The sequence below is a fragment of the Lepidothrix coronata genome, unplaced genomic scaffold (assembly GCF_001604755.1).
Source record: "Lepidothrix coronata isolate B3197 unplaced genomic scaffold, Lepidothrix_coronata-1.0 Scaffold0, whole genome shotgun sequence".
Lineage (NCBI taxonomy): Eukaryota > Metazoa > Chordata > Aves > Passeriformes > Pipridae > Lepidothrix > Lepidothrix coronata.
The window spans coordinates 2,253,019-2,273,687 of record NW_016690180.1 but is presented as its reverse complement, the minus strand read 5'-3'; the positions used below and the strand labels follow the sequence as shown (position 1 = coordinate 2,273,687).

The following is a 20,669-nucleotide window of genomic DNA, read 5'->3' as shown; positions in this document are numbered from 1 at the left end:
CCCCTCCCTGTCCAGCAAAACACCTGCTGAGGTTTACTGAGGACCAGACAGTTCTGCCTATCTCCACGTGTGCCTGCCCTTGATCTGATGGCACCCTGATACTGGCTCTTCGTATATGTAATCTTCTCCCACAGCTTGATAACTTACTTGTTATGCACCCACACGGACACATGCGCCGACCTGCAAGAGGGGGTTGTGGGGGGGCGGCAGGTGGATGTAGGTGTCAGGGTGTGCTCAATCACCCTCTGCCCAAGAGCTGCGGCACCGCGCTGGGGGCGGGGGGGGGGCGTGGGGGGTTTCCTCCTGCAACCTCCCCTGTACTCGGGCTGCTGCTGTCCATCTCCAGTGATGGGCTCTGCTCTCCTCGGGAAGCAGTTGGAAGGAATGCTCTGCAGTGCTGACACATCTCCCCGAATCCGCTGTTTATCGGGGCGGGGGGAAAAAACGCTACCGGAATATTGAGCACTTAATAAGTCAGTAAGTGATCAAATAATCATCGCTCCTCCACGGAACAAAACCGGTCTCGTTCGCCAGCGGGAGTCTGAGCCGCTGTTTCCGTGCTCCACCGCCCACGGTGGTGAAAGAAAACCCTGGATGAATGGGAAGCTCGGGGTTTCCCTGCCACCCACCACCTCCGCAGCCCAGCGCAGCCCAGCCGTGTGGGCCGGGACTGCGGCGCCTGCCGGGGCGGGAGCGTCTCTGCTTCTGCTGCTGCTGCTGCCGCCGCCCTGCCTTTTCCGCGCCTCTCCGCGGCTGCGGACCGGCTGCTCCCGCGGCTGCTTGCCACACCCGCCGCCCTTACGTAACTATTGGTCACACTTTGGTTATCCCTAACCTCGGACTGCCGCTGGATACAGCACCGTGACCGCTGGGCGGCTGAGCGCAGGCTGCGGCCGCAGGGGCCCCTCCTGCCCCGCGCAGATCCCGCAGGGACACTGCCTGTGCAGCACCCCGTGGAGGCTGCGCCGCCTCAGGAGGAGCCCCGCGCTCCCACAACAGACTCCCCCATTTCCCGCTGCGTTCTCCCCCCTTTCTTGCCGCGGACTCCCTCCTTTCCCTCCGCGGTTCAGGGTACTCCCAGTCGCAGCCCCCCCATAAGCGCTCTGTCCGGGATGGCGGTGCGCGGGGTCGCCCCTGGCCGCCAGCGCCGCTCCCAAGCCTGCACTCCGCGGAGGACAGCGCGCACTGCCATCCGTGCTCGCAGCCCATTATCCTGAATGGGAGAGTAATTCCCACGCCCAGCTTGCTCAGAGATTTTCAATAGCTCTATACCACGTAAGCGAGAAGAATCGGCCACAAGCAAATGCCTTAATTTTATTTTATTTTATTTTTTTTACCGCAGCGCCCACCGCACGAGGAGATGAAGGGATACTCCATTCACTGAACTGGGTACTCGTCACGGCTGGGCAATGGTTCCCTGTTCCCTCCGCGCTGCTTTTGGGGAACAGTGGAGCCAGACCTCACCGGGCTCGTAGGGGTGGCAAAGGGCATCCCCGCTACCTTGCTCTCTGTCTTCCCGGTGCAACTCGTCCCCGCTGCCGAAGGCCGAAGGGACAGGGGAGAAAGCGCTACAGGGAAGGAAGGAGGGGGTGCGGGGGTGTGTGTCCCCCCCGCCGCCCCGCTTGCTGTAACAGCACGTGGTGCTCCTGGGACGCGGGTCCTCAAACGCCCCCCATCCCCCCTCCGCCCAGCCAGCTCGGCTTCGCGAGGAGCTTTTTATAGCAGCCCCGACACGCTCCCCGATGGGAGGTTTCTCGCCGCGCTCACGTTACCGTGCGGGTGCGATGTTAAACGAAGGAGGGGGAGGAGGGGAAGGGAGTCCAGCGAGCGCCTAATTAAGCGCCGGCGTTAACCAGGAGGGCTAAAAATAGCGGCGAGCGCTGCAAACCACCCAACCGCAGACAGCAACCCCCGTCGGTCCCTCTCGCGCCTCCGCCGCTGAATGGAGCGGCCGGCGCTGAATGGAGCGGCCGGGAGCATGAATGGGGAGCGGCGCCGGCGGTGGCGGGGCGGGGCCGGGCGGGGGCGCTGCGGGGCCGCGGGCGCAGCCGGAGCCCCCGGCGGCGCACGTGCCGGCGCGGGGGCGGTCGGTGTCACCTGGCGGCAGCGGTGGCGGCGGGCGGGGCGGGGCGGCGGGCGGGGGAGCCTATAAAAGTGTCCCGCCGCGGCACATGTACACTTTGGGGAAACTTCCCAGCTCGAGTGGCGGCGGTGGCCATGGGAGGCGCTCCCGCCAGCCCCGCTCCGCCTTAGGGCGGGCAGCCCCGCGGCGGAGGGCGGCTGTGGCCGGGCCCCCCGCCTCGACTTGCCCTACCGGGGAGCAGCGCCAGCGAGCGACCCCGCTTCACCCGTACTCGGCTTTGCCCTGGGGGGCAGCGGCAGGATGAGACTAAACGGGAGCGAGCTGAACAGCTCTGTCCTCCCGCGGGACCCGCCGGCCGAGGGTGCCCCGCGCCGCCAGCCCTGGGTGACCTCCACTTTGGCCGCCATCCTCATCTTCACCATCGTGGTAGACCTGCTGGGCAACCTCCTGGTCGTTCTTTCGGTCTACCGCAATAAGAAGCTGCGAAACGCGGGTAAGGGGCGATGGGAAGGCCCGGGGGCGCCGCCCGGGCTGGGGTGGGGGAGGTCCGCGGTCCCGGGTCGCGGAGCTGTGGCCGCTTCGTCTGTCCGTAAAACTTTCCCCGGGCGCGCAACTCCAGGGCTGGGCTCTGCTCGCATCCTCAGCTGGCGGTTATAGGCTGTGACAGATGCTAAGGGCTTCGTCTTCCTTGTCGAGTCGGTAATCGAGCGGGAAAGGGTATTTTTAGCTCCCGCCACCGAGTCGTGGTGCTATTTTTAGCTCTCGGCAGTTCCCACCTAGCAAAAGACAAGTAAGCAAGTAAGCCGTACTTAAGAATGAAATGTAGTCACCATACTGGGGATGCTGCTGTGGCATACAGTGTGTGTCTGTGCATGCTGGATGCTATTCTTCTGATTGATTTTCTTTGAGTTACAGAAATGTCTCCAGTAACAAATGCTATGGTTGGAGCTTCAAATTAAGGAAATACGAAATTATAAACGTTGCAGGATTCAGGCAATTCCCTCACCCTGCTTTGTTCACCTCCTACTTGCTGTCTAGGTCTTTGGGGAATGGGAAACATCTAACAGAAAACAGCTTTAGGCACGTTTTTTAAAAAAGTAAAACTCTAATTTTGACAGGATAGAATCCGTGCTGGCCTATTGAGTAAATCCCTCTTAGTTCGTGGATTATTGGTCAGACAGGCAGGAACTTCTTCAGATTCATTCTGCTTTATCATGTCAGACCAGCTGCTGCGCACGTGTACCAAATCTGTGCACTCTAAATCCTGTGCATCTTTCATTGAAAAAATACGGGAGCTTGGGAAGAGAGCCACACTGTTAATGAAAGCAGAATTTCACTCCCTGACAACTGGGAAGCTGCTTTTATTTTTTTCACAACTCAGCTCTCAGGGTCTTTATTATTACTCCACTAAGTTCATTACCTAGTGGTTTAAAATTCATCTGAGGTGGAACTTGAGCCCAGGCTTTGCTGTGAGCTAGCCTAAGATAGCTATAGCTATTGGACTCTGGCAAACAGTGGCATGCTAAACTTTCTAAGGTTAATTCAGGTAATTCAAATGTATTGTACATTTCAGTTTTATTCAGCCACAGTGGAATGCCACACACAAGATCAAAACGAAGAGTAACAAATTTTATTTTTTTTCTCCCTGTGGTTGCCGCTGATGTAAATTCTAAAAGCTATATTTGCTTCCTGCTTTCATTCACAGAAATCTCATTCACTGGAGCTGGCAGGGTTACACACTGCAATAGTGTGTAATTGAGAGGAGACTCAAACTCCGGAAGTCCAAGTCAGCACTTGACTACTCTTGTTCCCTGGGATATTTTCAGATGGGGGGAAGAGAGGGTTGAGTCAGGCATATTACTGGGGCTACACCAGGGGAAAGGGTGATATTCTTCTCCTCCTCAATTAGTAAATCGATTTACTATCTATTCAACACTTCTGTGGGGAGTTGCAATACAAACGTGTCTGGTAGTAAGTCTGAAATAAACGTGGTGCCTGTTTTTTGGAAACAACTGAATCATTGGGCTCTATGTGTGTGCATACTCTCTGCTGTACATCTCATGTAATCCCTCTTGAAACTCAACACGTGCTCACTTGCTCACTCTTACTGCATTTCTTGTTCTTGCCTTTTCTGTCATAGTGGCTGTTAAGAACTGCAGCAAACTGGCAACAGTAATCTCCTACAGCCAGGGGAATAGAGCATTCTTCTGAACATAAACTATTTGAGACTGGAACGTGAACTAGATAATGATTTACCCTCTGAAATTAAGGATTAATAAAAACAAGTAGATACTTTGTGCTATATGGTAGATAGTTTATAGTTCTTTTTAACAAAAAAATAGCAAGCTTTTATTGTTAAGTTTTTTGTAGGTTTTTCTTTCTTTAAAATATGGGCGTTTTAGTACATGGATAAAGGGAAACTTTGGAAATAACATAATTGATAAGATTCAAAAAGGTGTGCTAATTGTTTTTGATTAATCCTGCAAAGTCCTATGCCTGGACATAACTTTACTTATGTGAGCACCACTATTAAATTTGACCTTCAGTTAAGAAAGGATTACTCAAGCAAGTAAACTTAAGACAGGGGATAAGTGTTTAGAAAACTCTGGCCTAATATTTGTAAATCTGAAGACTAAAGTCTCCTAAATCTTGTTTACACTAATTCAGATTATTCAGGAAGGGATTATATTGAAAATAATCTGCTTTATACATACAACTAGCTTGTAACTTGGTGATGTCAAAGACAGTTATGACTTTCTAGAGAGATGTAATAAGAAAGGAAATTCTGGTTTTGCAACAACTTATATTAATAAGTATGGCTGGCATATTTATTGAGGAAAAAGGACACAGGATGAAAATTCCAGCGGAAAAAGGTCAGGGAGGAACAGAAGATGCCTCCTGAAGAAAATGTATCTCACTGAAGATTTTCTTCCCTCTTTGCAAGAGAGGACTAACAGAAATAAAGAGTATTTTAACACTTTACCTAAAAGGTGGATTTGGTGGGGGAAAACATCTTGCATCTCTGTCCTACTCTCTATTATATAAATATTTTTTGGAAGATAACTGCAAATTGAACCTGTGGACTTATGATTTTAAAAGTGCATTGGGGAATAGTAGGAAGGCCTAGAAAAACCTTCTCAACAAGTGATGTAACCTTCCTGACAGTCAGAAGGTTAGTAAAAGACACTGATCAAAGCAGAGAAGTCAGTAACTCGAAGTTTGTCTCAGCAAGCGAGGAGTGTCTGATACTACAGACTCCTTCATAGGCACAAGCATGGCTTCAGTAGATGCTCTTCTAGACACAGAAGCTGATGATGCAACTGGTAGGATCCTCTTTTATTTAATGTACTTGACTTGTAATAAGTTGCATAGTTCTGGTCTGTTTTTAATTTTATGGTGGCTTTGTAATCTAAGAGGTGCCTGACACCAATTCAGTCCTAATGGGAACAGCTGCAATTTAATGCTGACCTACACAAAGACTGAATTTGGTTTATGATGTCTGTGATCTTTTAACTTTGGCACAAAGTTCGAGGGAAACATTCAAGGCATAAGGATTTTAATGACTATATCTTGATAGCACATTCATACATCTTGAACTTTAAACTGATGTGCTTTCTTTAATAATTAATTTCTTAAAAGAATGAGAATAGCTCACTTTAAAAAAGTTTTGCGTAAATCATCCTAAGGTGTCTTGTTTTCCATTACTAATATTCATACATCAGAAATAAGGTCATTCAACATTTTCACCCTGAAATGATGCAGTAACTAGCATTAGGGAAGGTGGATTAAAGAACTGCTGGTACTTTTAGCAATAAGTGTAGTTTTTACTTGAAACTATCTACATTTAATTAAAGCACCTCAGAAAACCAAAGAGATCATATAAAGTGATTTATGTGATACACACAAATTTGGTGATTGCTGGTATCCTTATGCCTTTTTTGTTACCCACAGCAAGAAAAACAATGCATCAAGAACAAGGTGAGGGAGCAGTTCTGTCTTTGACTATGGAGATTAGTTTATGAGTTGTGACATTAAAATGTCAGTTAGAATGCACCTGTCATTTTGGTGATGGTGGATTTGGGTAATGATTGCAGAACTGGACCATTCTTAAGGTCAATGAAAAAAGCTTTCTTGAGTCCTATCACACCTCTTGCTCTTCTTTCTCTTCCTTTTGAAACTGTTATCTTGGCCTGGTGGGTTGCTTTTTCCTGGGCACTTTATGTGTTGAGGTCCAGAGGTTCCCTGAGTACCCCTCCAACAGAGCCCTGTGTGAGAAGGGAGCCTCCAGCAGGCAAGAAGAGTCCCAGCAGTCTCACCCTTGCTCTTCTTTGCCTGTTCTATCTGCTAACATCTGACAGGGGTTGGGATAATACAGGGACTGGTGCCAAGCTGGTAACTAGCACCTACCACATCAGGGCAGAAAGCTGCATTCACCCTTCTCACCTATCTCTGTTCTGTGCTAGGTGTATTTGGGGTTCTATACTTTTTCCCAGTTCTCCATGTCCTTGGCCCAAATGTTTTGTTGCTAAAGCTCTTTGTTTTGTTGATAGTAAGGAAAGCAGAGAGGAAGCTCGATATTGCTGAGGCCTCAGGCCCCTGGAGCAGCAAGATGCAGTTAACTTCACTAGGACTGCACACATGCTTAAACCTACGTATGTGTGGTAACTACTTTTCTGAATGAGATGGCAATGAAAAAGGGAAAAACCCCAATGTTTGTATGCTCACCTCTTTTAGGTCCAAGAGTTCTGTGAAGACAGCTCTATGAGTGCAAACAAGAATAATAAACTCAAGAGTAATCTCCAAGATCAGTGAAGTTACTTTTGAAAGAACTAAGGAACACAGCTACTTACAATTTTTTTTTTTTAATTCAGTCTTTGCTAAATAAAACAGTCATTGCAGAATTGAGGATGAGAATCTATCAGTAAGAATTCCATTTTGGAGGCTTTTCAAACAGGTCCTGGGTTTCAGTTTGAGCAGTGTAAGAATCTAGTTGAAGAGTGTTCCTCTCTTAGTGCACTTTCTAGAATGTAAATTGGAACTATCTTTTGATAGTCAGATTGGAGATATCATAAGCCTTTTCAGAAAAGTGTTGTTCTTGATGACGTTTTGTTTTTTAATTTTAAAATTATAATGTTAAATGCTGTAGTAAAGATTGTTTTATCTAATAAATAAAACTCCTGTTGTGAATTCAGACTAATGGAGTCATTCTTTTTGTCACAGGTGATCCTTGGACTTCATTTTTGTGCCCTGAGAGACTGGGTAGCCCGACAAATACTTGACTCAAGGAGAAGAACTTGTAGAAGATCAAGCGGTAGCACAAATTCAGGGTTCTGATAAAAACTGAGATGTTGATGGCAATGAACATTATTTCAGAAATTAATAACTTCCAGTATTAAAAATGGTAAGCTGTTTGGGAGAAGGGAAAATGTCTAGTGGAGATGCTGAACTTTGCCCATTGTTGAAAAGAACTGAGCATAAAAGTACAGTTTCAATAAAGTCATTCCACAGATTGGTTTTGATTGAATACTTTACTGAATCAAAGGTTTACTTCAAAGACTTTGTAAATGGTGCTGTGCTGGTGAGCAAATGTAGAGATGAGTATTTCAAATAATTAATAATTTGTTCTTACTAATGTGTCTGTCAAACTCAGATATTGATTCTTTCTGCATTTTGAAGTATTTAGAGGCATTGCTTTTTCTAGTTGTCTGCTGCCAGTGGGCAGTGGTACTGATATGTTCTGCTATTTGCTGTCTCTTTTAGGTTATGTTTTTGAGGGGCTCTCCCTTTTCTCATTAAGTTTTTTTTGCATCTTTAATCTTTTCATTAGCAGTTTCTGATCTGCTTCTACTCTTACCTCCTTTTTCTATTTCTTTTTACACTATCCACTTTTCTGTCATGTTATAATATAGATACTTCATGTCTTTCTAGGGTAAGACATCATCAGCAAGTCTAGGTTAGTGATGGAAAATACTACCAAGAATAGGCATCCAGTGCTGATGTGACAATGTCTGTTCTCTTTCTACAGTAAGGCTTGCTTTCCTAGGGCAATAAAAACATTGCAGTGTCAATTCAATGCTATGCATCACAGTTTAGTTTTGCAACCTCAATAGTAACTTGTCACCCTTGCTGTTGGCAGTTTTTCTTCTAGTCACATCTGTATGCTGCCTTAAATCCCACATTTTCCACTCCTGAGAAAAAATTACCAACCTCTGTTTCAGAAGGACAAGGATAACTCAAATTCTTCAGGACAAGAGAACACAATTTTTTAACAAAGCTTACTCAATGAACAAATAAACATGTATTTAACATGTTAGTAGTTAAGTAATGCTTGGGACTGTAATACAAATGCTACTACTAAACAAGTGTTCTTTAGAAATCTAGCCCTCCTGAAGTCACACAGATGGACAATATTACAGTTCAGTAGGATAATCAAGGTTCATACCTAAATGACAGAATAAAGGTCTGATTATCTTATCTTTTTAAGATTGGATCAAACATACAAAGAAAACCTTACAAGTGCCCTTAAATTCAGATGACAAACATGCTGCAACCTTCTTACTGTCTTCTTTTTTCAAGTAGAGCAGAAACTGAGGGTAATCAATAAATCTATTTACAACATTTAGATAGTAACTTCTAAATAGCTTTGTGGTGATAACTGACCACTATGTGTAAAAAGTTTCATATTCTGCAGTTCTTTTTTTAATGACATTTATCTGTAAAGAGGAGGCAAACTTATACCCCTTCCTTGCACCAGAAGTAAAAGACTCAACTCATTCTTTTCATTTTACAAATGATCTAGTATAGTAGCAGGTCATATAGTTATATATGGTTTTTGGAGAAGAGGTATCAGATTACTGATGATCATAAAACTGCAACTCTAGGTTATCTCAGAGTCTGTCCTTGAGTTTGGGACTTGAACTCGGTTGCCTGGCTTTTGGGCAGGGTGATGGGTTGGGTTTTCTTGATTGTGGAGGACTTCTTATTTTTTCCAATGCTCGTGTTCCAAGAACGTCCTTCAATGCTTCACTTCTCTACCTTAACTCCTAAGGACCCCTATTCTCTAAAATAAGAGAGAAAACAAGCAGCTGATTTCAAACCCTTCTGTGTGACCAAGCACTGAAATTCTCTATTGAAATATGTACTAAGCAGCTGGAATCATTTCAGACTAATCATATTTTATGTGGCCACACCTTAAACTGCCTGTTTAGTACCTTTGTTGTGGAAGTTGAGCAGAATGTGTACTTTTTTTTTTTTTTTTTTGGGATGCAGATGCAAGGTTAGCAAAATGGAGAGGTTACCAAGCAGAGGTACTCTGAGAGGTCAGCTCCATGCTTGGTATTGTTTGAGGTGAATCAGTAACACTACTTTTTTAGTCAGCCATTTCAGCTGCACTCAAGTATGAACCTACTGCGGTTATAGTACAGCTGTCAGAACTACGCTATGTTATTTAGCCAGCCAAGATTGCCAACTCCATAGCATTGGACCAAAGTGATGGAACGGGCACAAGTACAGGGATCAGCTTTGAAAATTGGTACCCAATCACAGCATGCAGAACTTACAACCAGGTACCTATCTTTGTCTGTGTTCTGGAGAAAAATCATGAATATCCTTTTCCCTCAATAGTGGCTATAGGACTTATTTTATGTTTCTGTTTTTCAGACTAAGTGATAAACAGTTTTCTACTCCTCAGTCTTACTTGATTTTTAAGGATGCACTCATCTCCTGGTCTGTGTTTGGGACAAAAGAAATGTTTTCATTTTTGTAGGCGAAAGAGTATTCTTAGGCCGATACAGTTAGGGTGTGACATTTTTGTGTTAGGGTTACTGAAGGGAATTTTACATGAATTTTCCTCGTTAACAGCCACTATTTGCCGCTTCAATTAAACATCACAAAATCACTTATAAAATGAAGAATTGCAATGCCTTTTTATTCTCCTTCAGCACTCTTCAGGTATTTTTTAGGTAACATCATCCACAGTCTTATTTTGAGATTGGATATTGTTGAAAATATGGGATTTGGATATTGCAAAGAATCAGCTTCCATAAAGGCAAATGAATCATTTACTTCCAATTGTGTTTTTGTTTCATTTTGGATAAAGAATTAATGGTCTCTAAATAAAAAAAAATGTTTGTGTATTTTACATTAATGTGCTCTGCCTTAATTATAGTAATTATTTGCATTAAAGATATGTCTCCAGATTATTTCTGACTGTGTAATGCTGAGGTCTACATTCTGTAATTTGAGTATTGCAATGTACTGTAATGCCTGTGACTAACATGCCGGTTCACATAATTTTAAGTTACTTTTCAAAACTTAGGTTCTTCCCCAAATTCCCATTATTCCATATTACATCTCTGAACCTTCCCTAAATGTCTGTCACTGAATTAATTCTAACTTAGAACACAGGATTGAAAAGGACCTTTTCAGTCATTAAATTGAATATCTAGGTGTTGTAGGTGTCGTAGAAATCCTTTCAGAATTGCCTTTCTCTTTATTCCAACTGAATAAGATTGTTGAGACACTGGAACAGGCTGCTCAGCAAGGTTGTGGATGGCCCATCTCTGGAAGTGTTCAAGGTTGAGTTGGATGGGGCTTTGAACAACCTGGTGTAGTGGAAGGTGTCCGTGCCCATGGGAGGGGGTTGGAACTAGGTGAGCTTTAAGGTCCCTTCCAACTCAAACTATGCTATGGTTCTCATTGCCTAAATGTATTTTCTGTCAGTTTTATGTGCGTTTGCTGTTGTACCAATATTACATAGCATTACTTAACAGCTCTCTGTTCTTGTAATGAGAATAAAAACATCACCTCTTGGTCATCGTTTTCCTAGTCAAAGAAAGGTTGACAGCAAAATCTGTTAGTCTTTTTACGCAATAACCTTTCCCCTTTTGCAAAAGAACAACCACGTCCAGAAGTATGCTTGATCTCTGGAAACATCTTCCCTAAAAGCAAAATTGTGGTTTTACTGAAATCAATAGCAAATCTCTTACCAAGGTCAGTGCCTATCTCCCTTCACTTTTTCTGCCTTCAGTACTTGCCACTGAGTAAGAAGGCTGCTCTACTGCTAACAGCCTTAAACCCAAAGTGTGGTAAGTAGAGAAATCTACCATAACTCTGGAGACAGGACAGGATTTTTGTTGAATCACTGATATCCTTGCAATAAAGCTGATTACAGATCAGGATCATAAATGCCTGACCTGTATATCGTGAGATGGGTGCATCATGAGAAGCCACTTAGAATTTCATGTGTAGGAGGTATGCAAGCTATTTCTTCTGAAAATTGCTTCAAGAACACACCTGGGAATAAAGAAAACACAGGAGACCATCGATGATTGTTACTGCAATGCTGTCCTTTCCGGGGTTACAAATGAAAATTATGTTACTTAGGTCAAGGACAGTTTGCTTGTACTAGAGTTGTTTGGTCAGATCACATAAATATATCTTTGGTAATTTTGTCCTCTTCTTCTTTCTAGGAACTCGCAGTTCTTTAATATGTCCATTAAGCAAAAAAGAAAAAAATCAGAATTGGGGTTTTGCTGCTGTAGCCTCATTGTACAGATTGTCTGGTGGTTCTATTGCAAATTACATGATCATATATATGTATGAATTTCCTTTGGAAATTTCTCTTATCAATCTGGCTATCTGTTGGATTTTTCTAATTTTTCAACTCTCCTTTTGTTGTTTGTTTTTTCTTTTTTTCTTGTCTAAAGAACTGTACTGTTGAGAATCACTGCAGTGCTTATAAATCCATCTTATTCTCCATTCCTGATGATGTACCACATTCCAACACCTGTTGCTAAGGATTTTCTTAGCACTGGCTGTGTCTTGTTTTGAATATGTACAGAAACAGTTTATATTAAAGCATGTGTAAATCCTACTGGTTTTTACCATGTTGCAGAAATTATTCAAACCAAAGGTTGTTTCATTTGTATATAGTTTGGTTTCATGAATTTACAGATACAGATACATCCAGAAACATTTCCTCTGTGTATTTTTGCAGATTACACCTTTTCATTTAACTTTTTTTCTTCTAATACAGCATCCACTGGCACTTGTAACTCATACTTTTGTATATTGATTGTGAATATACACATTCTCTTGAAATTAGGATCTCTCATCTGGAGGAGAACAATATTCAGCATGCCTGATGGGAAGGAAGTACAGTAAGCTTTCCCTACCTTTCCTCCACCTACGCAGAGGTGGTGGCTTTAGTTCTTAGGCTAAATTAGAACAGTTTCAGTGGTTTTGTAACCCGTGCTTATGAGACAACTGCCAGAGGGATCTTTGTATCGATGTCATGTAAACATAATTTTCATTGGCCAAACTCATTCTAACTATTTAGGATGCAAGTGTTCAGGACTACAGAGATAACATAGTAATCTTCATCAAGCAGGGTAAAAGAGCTTTTCATGTCCTCTATATATTGGTAAGTATGGAGAAGACAGCACTTGTGTCACAGCATATATTAAATACCTAATGTAGAGCTCAAAATGCAGTCAGATTTTCTTGCACTTGCAGCAAAGGTTTTTGTCTACATACTACTCCTGGTTTTTGCAGCTCTTCTGATTCCTTTTTCTCTTGTCCATTTGGTGCATGCCACTACTGGGAATGTCTGCAGTGCCTGGTAATACTGTCAGCTATGAACGTTTTGTTGGTTGGTGGAAAACTGCCTTGATTTTCATGTTTTTTATGGCATAATACTTGTCTTGTTCATAGACACTCTTATTTACATAACATACCCACTTTTCTTCAAATACTTTTTTGGATGTTTCTAGGAATTTGTTGGGCTTCTGCTCATCCTATAATTTTTCTTTTCCTTTGGACAATCCATACCCATTGGGCATGATGGCATGAAGATGACCACTCCTGTATTGAACAGTAACTTTGCACTATCCTTTCTAAATTGTTTGTTGCTGAATTTTTTGGTTTGGTTTGGTTTGGTTTTTTCCTTAAATTTTTCCACTGAGGGTGGAAATGTAGATGTTCCATCTACATCTGTCAGGTTTTGTCTAAAAGGCTCTCGTTTAAGAGTTGTTATTGACTTGGGTCTCTCCCTTATTGGATCCATTGCACATTCTGTGAAGACTGTTTTTTTATTCACTTGCTAATGCTGAGATGCTGCACTGTTCTTAGGGCCATTATGAACACTAGCATTTTAAAAGGAGATTGATTGCTGCTTTTGTAATTATTCCTGGTAAGAATTTCTAATGTGTACTTGGTAACAATCTAGGTGAAATTATACAATTGTGCAAAGCTTGCACTTACACCTTGTTAATACTACTTGCAGCAAACATTATCTGCAATGTGACCTAAAGATGTGACTGAATGTGAAAAGCATGTACATGCAGAAATACAAATGGAAAAAAAATGAAGCAACAAGATAAGTTTAAGCAACCTAATGGGCGTAGAATTTGCAATCTGCTTGTTATTGGTGCTTGTTTTGTACTGGGGTATCCTGTTTGTCACAATAGTGATGCATTCCTTCATTGCAAGCTTTTCAAATGGGTTTTCTCTTTTACTTTTCTCAAGCTATTGCAGTGATAGGGCTTTGCTGCCAGAATTCTTCCTGCAGTATACATGCCTGAGCACATCTTTCTAGTGGAGATGTAACTTCATAGACTAGCACCAAAGCAGTAAATTGATTTCTAAGATCTTTTGCTTATATTCAGGTATTCGTATTATCTCCTGTCCCCATATTTACTCACAAAACTTTCTTGATCAGATTCAATTTTCACAGAGATTTCATCTGTTTCTGGCTTTGTTATTGCTGACCATTCTTTGTGATGACTAGACAGAATGTTTGCTTATTTTACTCAAAAACATGAAACTTGCTTGTCTTGCAAATAAATCTCCAAATCATGAATTTGCTTATGTAATTTTTTGGTCTACTCTTATACAGGTATTATAATGAAGTAAATGAAATGTCCAGTAGTAACACTATGGGCCACCTCCAGTATATGTTTCATTTAAGCCAAAACCCATTCTGAAGACATTTACTAACATTATTTTAAGGCTTTATTTTGTAGGAACACTTCTGTGTATTCATGTGATAAGTAAAAATGTATGTGACTAAATACTTTTTCTAGAAACACAAAAAATTGACATTTTTAGTACACTGGACATAAAGGATTGTCTAATGTTCATCTGTAAATTAAAATTATGTTGTGTCTTCTATATTAAGAAAATCTCAGCCTCTACCAAAGTGAGGAAAGGGTCAGATTAGCTGACAAATTAGGAATGCAGCATAACTGTAAAAATTAGGTTAATATTTCATCTAAAGTAGGTCACTAATTGGTCTGTAATCCTAAAACCAACCTTCATCTCACAGGTGTAAGTATGGAGTTAGTTGTTACAAGTAAGCTACTGCTTTCTTTGCATGTGTACTTGCATAACTACTTAGGGTTAGGGTCTGTCTGTCCTACCTGAGACCGCTCTCAGGATTAAAAGCTTCACCCTTCACCCAGTGATTACAGCTGCAGCAGTCACTGTACTCATGGTGGACAGAAAGGGCCTTTGTGCAAACTTTCATTCATTCAAGGTGATTTTAGTTCAGTGTCATTCAGTTAGCAGCCTCAAAACAATGCTGTTCTTTGTCACACTTTCTTGCTTCCTTTAATTTCTCTTGCTTCTGGAAAAGAAATTGGACCCTTCAGAGCCCAGAATATTTCAGGTAGAGTTTTTTTTTGCAGTTAGTGTCATTTGATAAGTATATGATTTTGCTAAGTACTCTGTCTTATTTGCCCTGAAATTAATTATTCGATTTAGTTTTTAGCTCCAACTTGGAAGACTCCTCAGCTGCCATGCAGAATGGTACATCTGCTTCAAGAATACCTCTGCACCATCCATGAGATGGATATACATGGTACTAGACCACATCATAAGCCTTGTTACAAAGAGGCTTTCCGGAAGGGCCTTCTCTTTTGTTCAGGACATCTTATTTCCACCAGGTTTCTGATCATTTTAGATTGCTCTATTAAGGGAATGCATTTGATTCAGTTCTTGTACCTGTTCATTATCTGACAAGGATAATGAAACATTTTGTTGCTCATAACTAAAAAGAGCGTGTTATCCAGCATGCTCTAAAGTACTGAATAATAAATGCAAGTGGGCATAGTTAATTTTGTCACTTTCTCTTGCCCTTTATTTCTCTGGGGTTTCAAGCAGCTTTAGGTTGTTTTTCCAGCTCTTCAAAAACAAATGGCAGCAATCTCTCCAATGCTGCTATTTTTGCTTCTTCAGAAGAGCAGACTTAAAAATCTTCTATTGAAGTTCTAATGAAAGGGCATCAGTTGCCCTTTTCCTTGTTGTCTTCCAGAACCATCTTCCCAGCCCTCTGTAGACTTCATTGACTCCATATCCATACTCAGAATTCTGATGTGACCTTTTTTGTCAATCTGTGTCCATATTCATAATACTGAATTTTTGAGCACTTGCATAAATGTGACCTCTATTTCTTGTTCTCCTTGAGACTTTTGCTTTTAGGACTGTCCTTTTCTATTTTTGTCCTATCTGTCATGAATTTCCTTCTATATTTGTTCCCAGACGAAGCTTATAATTCATTACATTTCATTTGATCCTCTCATAGATCTTGCTTTATGTCATGACTTTAAGGCTATCAGTGTAGACAATAGCTAAATCCATTGGCTTCTACTGCTTTTGCAGTCCCTAGGCAATTTTTTCTACACATGTGTTCTTAGTGAAACCCTGCTTCATTTTAAACTATGACTATGCTTAGGAAACAATTACTTGAAAAATTGCACTTCAGCACTTTATTCTGCCTCTACATCATATCCCTTTAGTTTACAAATCATTGAGAAATACCAGGAATATTCAGCTGTGAAGTCTTTTCTGCATAAATAGATAGTCTTGATAGCATTCCAGTTACTAACTACTGCTAGTAGTATCTGGAAGAAAGTGCAGCAAGGACGTAACTTCAGGTAAAGCAATTTCAAAAGATAAGAATTTTATAGTAAGTAGAGAAAAAAATGTAGCATTACTCTGCAAATGTCTTAGAAAGTGTTACTAACAAATGTTTTTGGCTTCTTGCTGTTCAAGTCCTTGTTTGGATTATGGCCACTGGACAAAACAGTCTGCTTGGAGTTAAGCTGTTTAAAGCAGTACCCAGTGCTTTATTAATTGTCCAGACAGATGGCATATTTTAATGAATCATCAAGGCCTTCAAAATTTCATGGTGTACTAGTTTCAGTGAAGTGGAGAAACTGGTAGAATAATTTTGAACCTGATATTCACAAGAACTTGAAATTCCCATTTGCTAGTTGTGTGGGAAAAAAAAATCGCTGCATGATTTTTCTGTCAGTAATGACTAATGACTTTTACTGATACAACTAACTATTATTTGGGTCTTAACTGTTTTCTCTGATACACTGTAAAGCCCTTTGAGCAGTAATAGTGTATACGTTATGCAAACTGACACAAAAAACAGTGACAGAAGTACATAATAAAATAATAAGAATAAGGCCTTTCTAAGTATGGAACAAAAAATTCAAGTATATTACATTTTTCAAAATTCCAGTATTAGAAAAATCTGAACTCAGATCACTACAAATTGTAGTTGGGAGGGTGCCTTAGCACTGTCATTTTAAAGGATTTACATGAATCATGACAAATGTACAATGCTCAGGAATGCCTGTAGCCCCTCAAAGAATTTCAGATGCTGCGCAATTATATTTATTTCAATGATGGATGCATTTGTTCAGACGATACCTACTTTGGCATATTTAGGCTTAGTAAAAAGAAAGCTTTTCAGCTTCAATGGCACTGAAAGTTTCCAAGAGAAAATATTAAGAAATACCCTTATTCTGAACTGTTGCTACCAGTACAGTCACTTCATCTTGGGCTTTTTGGATCCTTTCACATCTTAAAGCATGATGTTGGACTACCTTGTCTGAGTGAGACCTATTATCTCTATAGAGGGGGTATCTATAATAATGCAATATATTGACTTCAGTCCCTCTAAAAATCTTGAGAGATTCTCTAAATACAATGCATACTAAATTTCTCTGAATTCCAAGCTTTATATGTTATTTATTCTGTAGTATTTCAGAGCTGAGGCAGAAATTTTTGAATTTATATTTTGGGTAAGTATTTTGAATATGACAAACTTATATTAATTTTTGACTTTCACGTGTTGTACTCTCCCTGGTCTTTTGTGAGTTGTCTGTGAGTCTGTCAGTCTTGATCTTCCCAAACATTTTTAAAACCATTTCTATGCAGCATGTAAAATCTGAAAATGTGCCTTGCATGATGCATGAATCACTTTAAAACACTTTTCTCCAAATATCCTTTATTATAAATTCCTTTTGTTCACAAAAGTGTTTTACCCAAAGAATACGTCCAATACACCTTCAACAAATTACCTTGAAATGAACTGTGTAATTAGATGTTCTTGTACTGACGCAATTTCCTACTCAAGTTGCACAGCTGTTTTATGATGAGGTGACACAATGAAGATAAACATTAGAGGATGTTTGCATTATTTTTCTCTGGGAATATTCCAAAACTTACCATTTTGAAAGGCATCAGTTGGATGGCAAAGCTAGTGGATTTCATGAGACTGTGATTCAGCTGATCGGCTTGGTTCAACTACAGGATGGTATTTTCAGTACAGCTGTTAACTAAACATTTGTTACTGGATTACAGCTATTGGATACTATGGGGTAGATTGAGTGGCCTCCCTTTAAAAAGTCTTTATTTCCTGGGTCTTCCTATAATGCTGTTTAAAACTCTTATCTAAATTTACCTCTCTTTTGATCTAGGTACATCATGAAGATAATTCCCTCGTGATACAAAGTTCAAAAGCTTGTGTGAATTCTTTTAGCTTTCTATCAGCCCCTTTAGTCATGCTGTTTAATTGACTTTTCTGCTTCATATTGCCTAGCCTCAGTGAAAATAGAGCTTTTGGATGCTTTCACTCAAATGATAGTTCAAATAAGGTCTAATATGTCCTAGAATGCATTTTTTCTCAGTTTTTGCATCAGTACCTAAATTCTGTGATGTTTTTCACAGAGCTGGACCTAAAATCTTCATTTTACCAGGTGAAGTAAAATGGTGAAGTAAGTGTTGTCATCTCTTCCACCACACTTCTATAACTTTCCATACTGTTGAAATCAGAAACTTCGCAGAAGATACTGGACTCTGCTGAAAGTGGGAGATGGCCTTGAGTTGCATTTTTCTCCTTGTTAGATTGCTAACATTGTTTTATAGTGTTTGTCCAAACCACACTCTACTATACTTGCTGGGAAAGCTTATAGTGCTGGTTATTTACAGACAGCTTTGCCTGTTTTCTCCTTAGACCAGCATGTCTAATGACCATGTTGAGAAGACTGCAGGTTATCTGTGAACAGATTTACAGTAAGTTTTACAGGTCTCCTTTAGCTTGTGAATTTTTAAACTTCTAATAAAATTGTTCATGTCCTTGTAAACAAGTTGAAATAACAGTCAACAGTACTATGCATGTGTGAAAGTTCTACAGACAGAGTAGTCAGAAATACAGGCGTGGCATAGCTTTAAAATCACTACAAGAACAGGTAATATTCTTTACTACTACAGCTATGGTCTTTGCTACTTAAACTGTGGACATCAGAACTTTCTAGAAAGTTTCTTTTTTGCTGATGCTGATGTTTATCACATTAATGTTAATCTTAAGAGATAATGAGTGACTTTGCTTAGAAGTATTGTCATAATAGAATTAACAAGCTTTTCCATTAAAACATTAGTCTGGGACTAGCAGCCAAATACTCTCTCTCATAAAAGCTACAGTAAATCAGAAAGACTCCTGAAAAATCATGTCCCTGAAGAAAATAAATAGCAAAGCTGAGGTCGCAGAGTAAACCACAAATCAAGCTGCTAGCATAACTCAGAGATTTGTTAACACAGCTGTAAATTGTAAACAGAGATTTCTGAAAAGCACTGGAGTCGTTCATCTGTTGATAATGCAGTGATTAAATATTGAAACTATCATGACCAGTGAAAGGGGAAAGCACAAATTTGGAAACGGTCTTGTTTTCATTTCCACAAGCCTTATCTACAATTTTGAAAAAGTATTTTTTTAAATCATACGAAAAATATGAAACAGACTTATGTTTATGAAAACAGAAATTAAATTACATATCAATAGGAATAATATTACCAATTTCATGCTTTTCTATATTGCCTACCATGGATTGAGCTTCTATGTAGTAAAAACTGCAAACGCACCAAAAAAGAGGTCCTTATTAAAGGGACGGCAATCAAGTAATTGGGAATTGGGTTTGTGCAATTGTTGTTTGAAGTCTGATTAAATCAGTATGCTGGTGTTCTCTGCTGATCGTTCATTCCAGATGTGTGCCGGAGCTATAACTTTTATTACAACTGGGCAAGACATGACAGACTGAAAGACTGTTTGGTGTTTATTTGCTATGCATATATATTATGGGAAATATAATCCCTTGTACATGACATCTCATTTATTGCCAAGGGCAGCACCCCTTACAGTAATAATTTAATTCTTAAATAACACCTGCATACCTTTGGCTGCAGATTTTCTGCCCTCTCAGTATGTGAAAATACATCTACCGATAGATTTGACTTCAAACCTGATTTCAAATGGACTATCTCAAACTGTTCTTTTCACGTTGGTGACATATTTCATCTACTGAATGAAAATCAAGCCATTTACCCCATTGAATTCAGTTATGTAGATTTTTTACATTGAATTGAGATTTTCAGAGTGGATTTTAACAACAGTGGTATTGTCCACATTTTGTTGAATGAAAGTGGGGTCTCTGTGCCACTACAGAGTTTGGTAGTTTTCCTCTTAATTTGCTTTAAATCCAGCAAACACATCCTTAACTGCTGTTAATGTTCTTAACTTCTACATCTGTGGCAGTCAGTGCAGCTGATATTACACACCTCCTGTAATGATTTTTGCCCAATTAAATTCAATTTCAAGTCAAGAATCATTTCATCAAAGAATAATTTGTGTTGAAAGGGATCTTAAAGATCATCTAATTCCAACACCTCTGCTGTGGGCAGGGATGTCTTCTACTAGAACAGATTGCTCAAAGCCCCATCCAACCTGCCCTTGAACACGTCCAGGGATGGGGCATCCATAGCTTCCCTGGCTAGCTTGTTCCATTGTTTCACCACTCTCCCAGTAAAGAATTGCTTCCTAATATGTGATCTAAACCTACTCTCTTTCAGTTTAAAGCCATTCCACCTTGTCCCATCACTACATGCCCTCTCCAGCGTTCTTGTTGGCCCCCTTTGGGCACTGGAATGCTGCTATAAGGTCTCCCCAGAGCATTCTCCATGCTGAACAACCCCAACTCTCTCGGCCTGTCTGCATAGGAGAGGGACTCTAGACCCCTGACCAGCTTTGTGGCCCTGCTCTGGACCTGTTCCAACAGGTCCTCATTTTTCTTATGTTGGGGACCTCAGAGCTGGATGCAGCACTGTAGGTGGGGTCTCACCAGAGCAGAGGGGCAGAATCACCTCCCTAGACCTGCTGGCTGCGATTCATTTGATGCAGCCCAAGCTGCAATTGGCTTTCTGGGCTGTGAGTGCACATTGCTGACTCATGTTGAGCTTG

At 40.9% G+C, this 20,669-nt stretch overlaps 1 protein-coding gene across 1 annotated transcript in view; it reads left to right on the top strand.

The window, feature by feature from the left end:
* Window positions 1–2,289: 2,289 nt before the first annotated feature.
* MTNR1A (melatonin receptor 1A) overlaps window positions 2,290–20,669 on the top strand; it is a 58,993-nt gene continuing 40,613 nt past the window's right edge. The window contains exon 1 of the mRNA XM_017836501.1: window positions 2,290–2,576. Within this exon, the coding sequence (XP_017691990.1) occupies window positions 2,384–2,576 (193 nt within the window). The 5' untranslated portion in view covers window positions 2,290–2,383. The remainder of the gene's footprint in view (window positions 2,577–20,669) is intronic.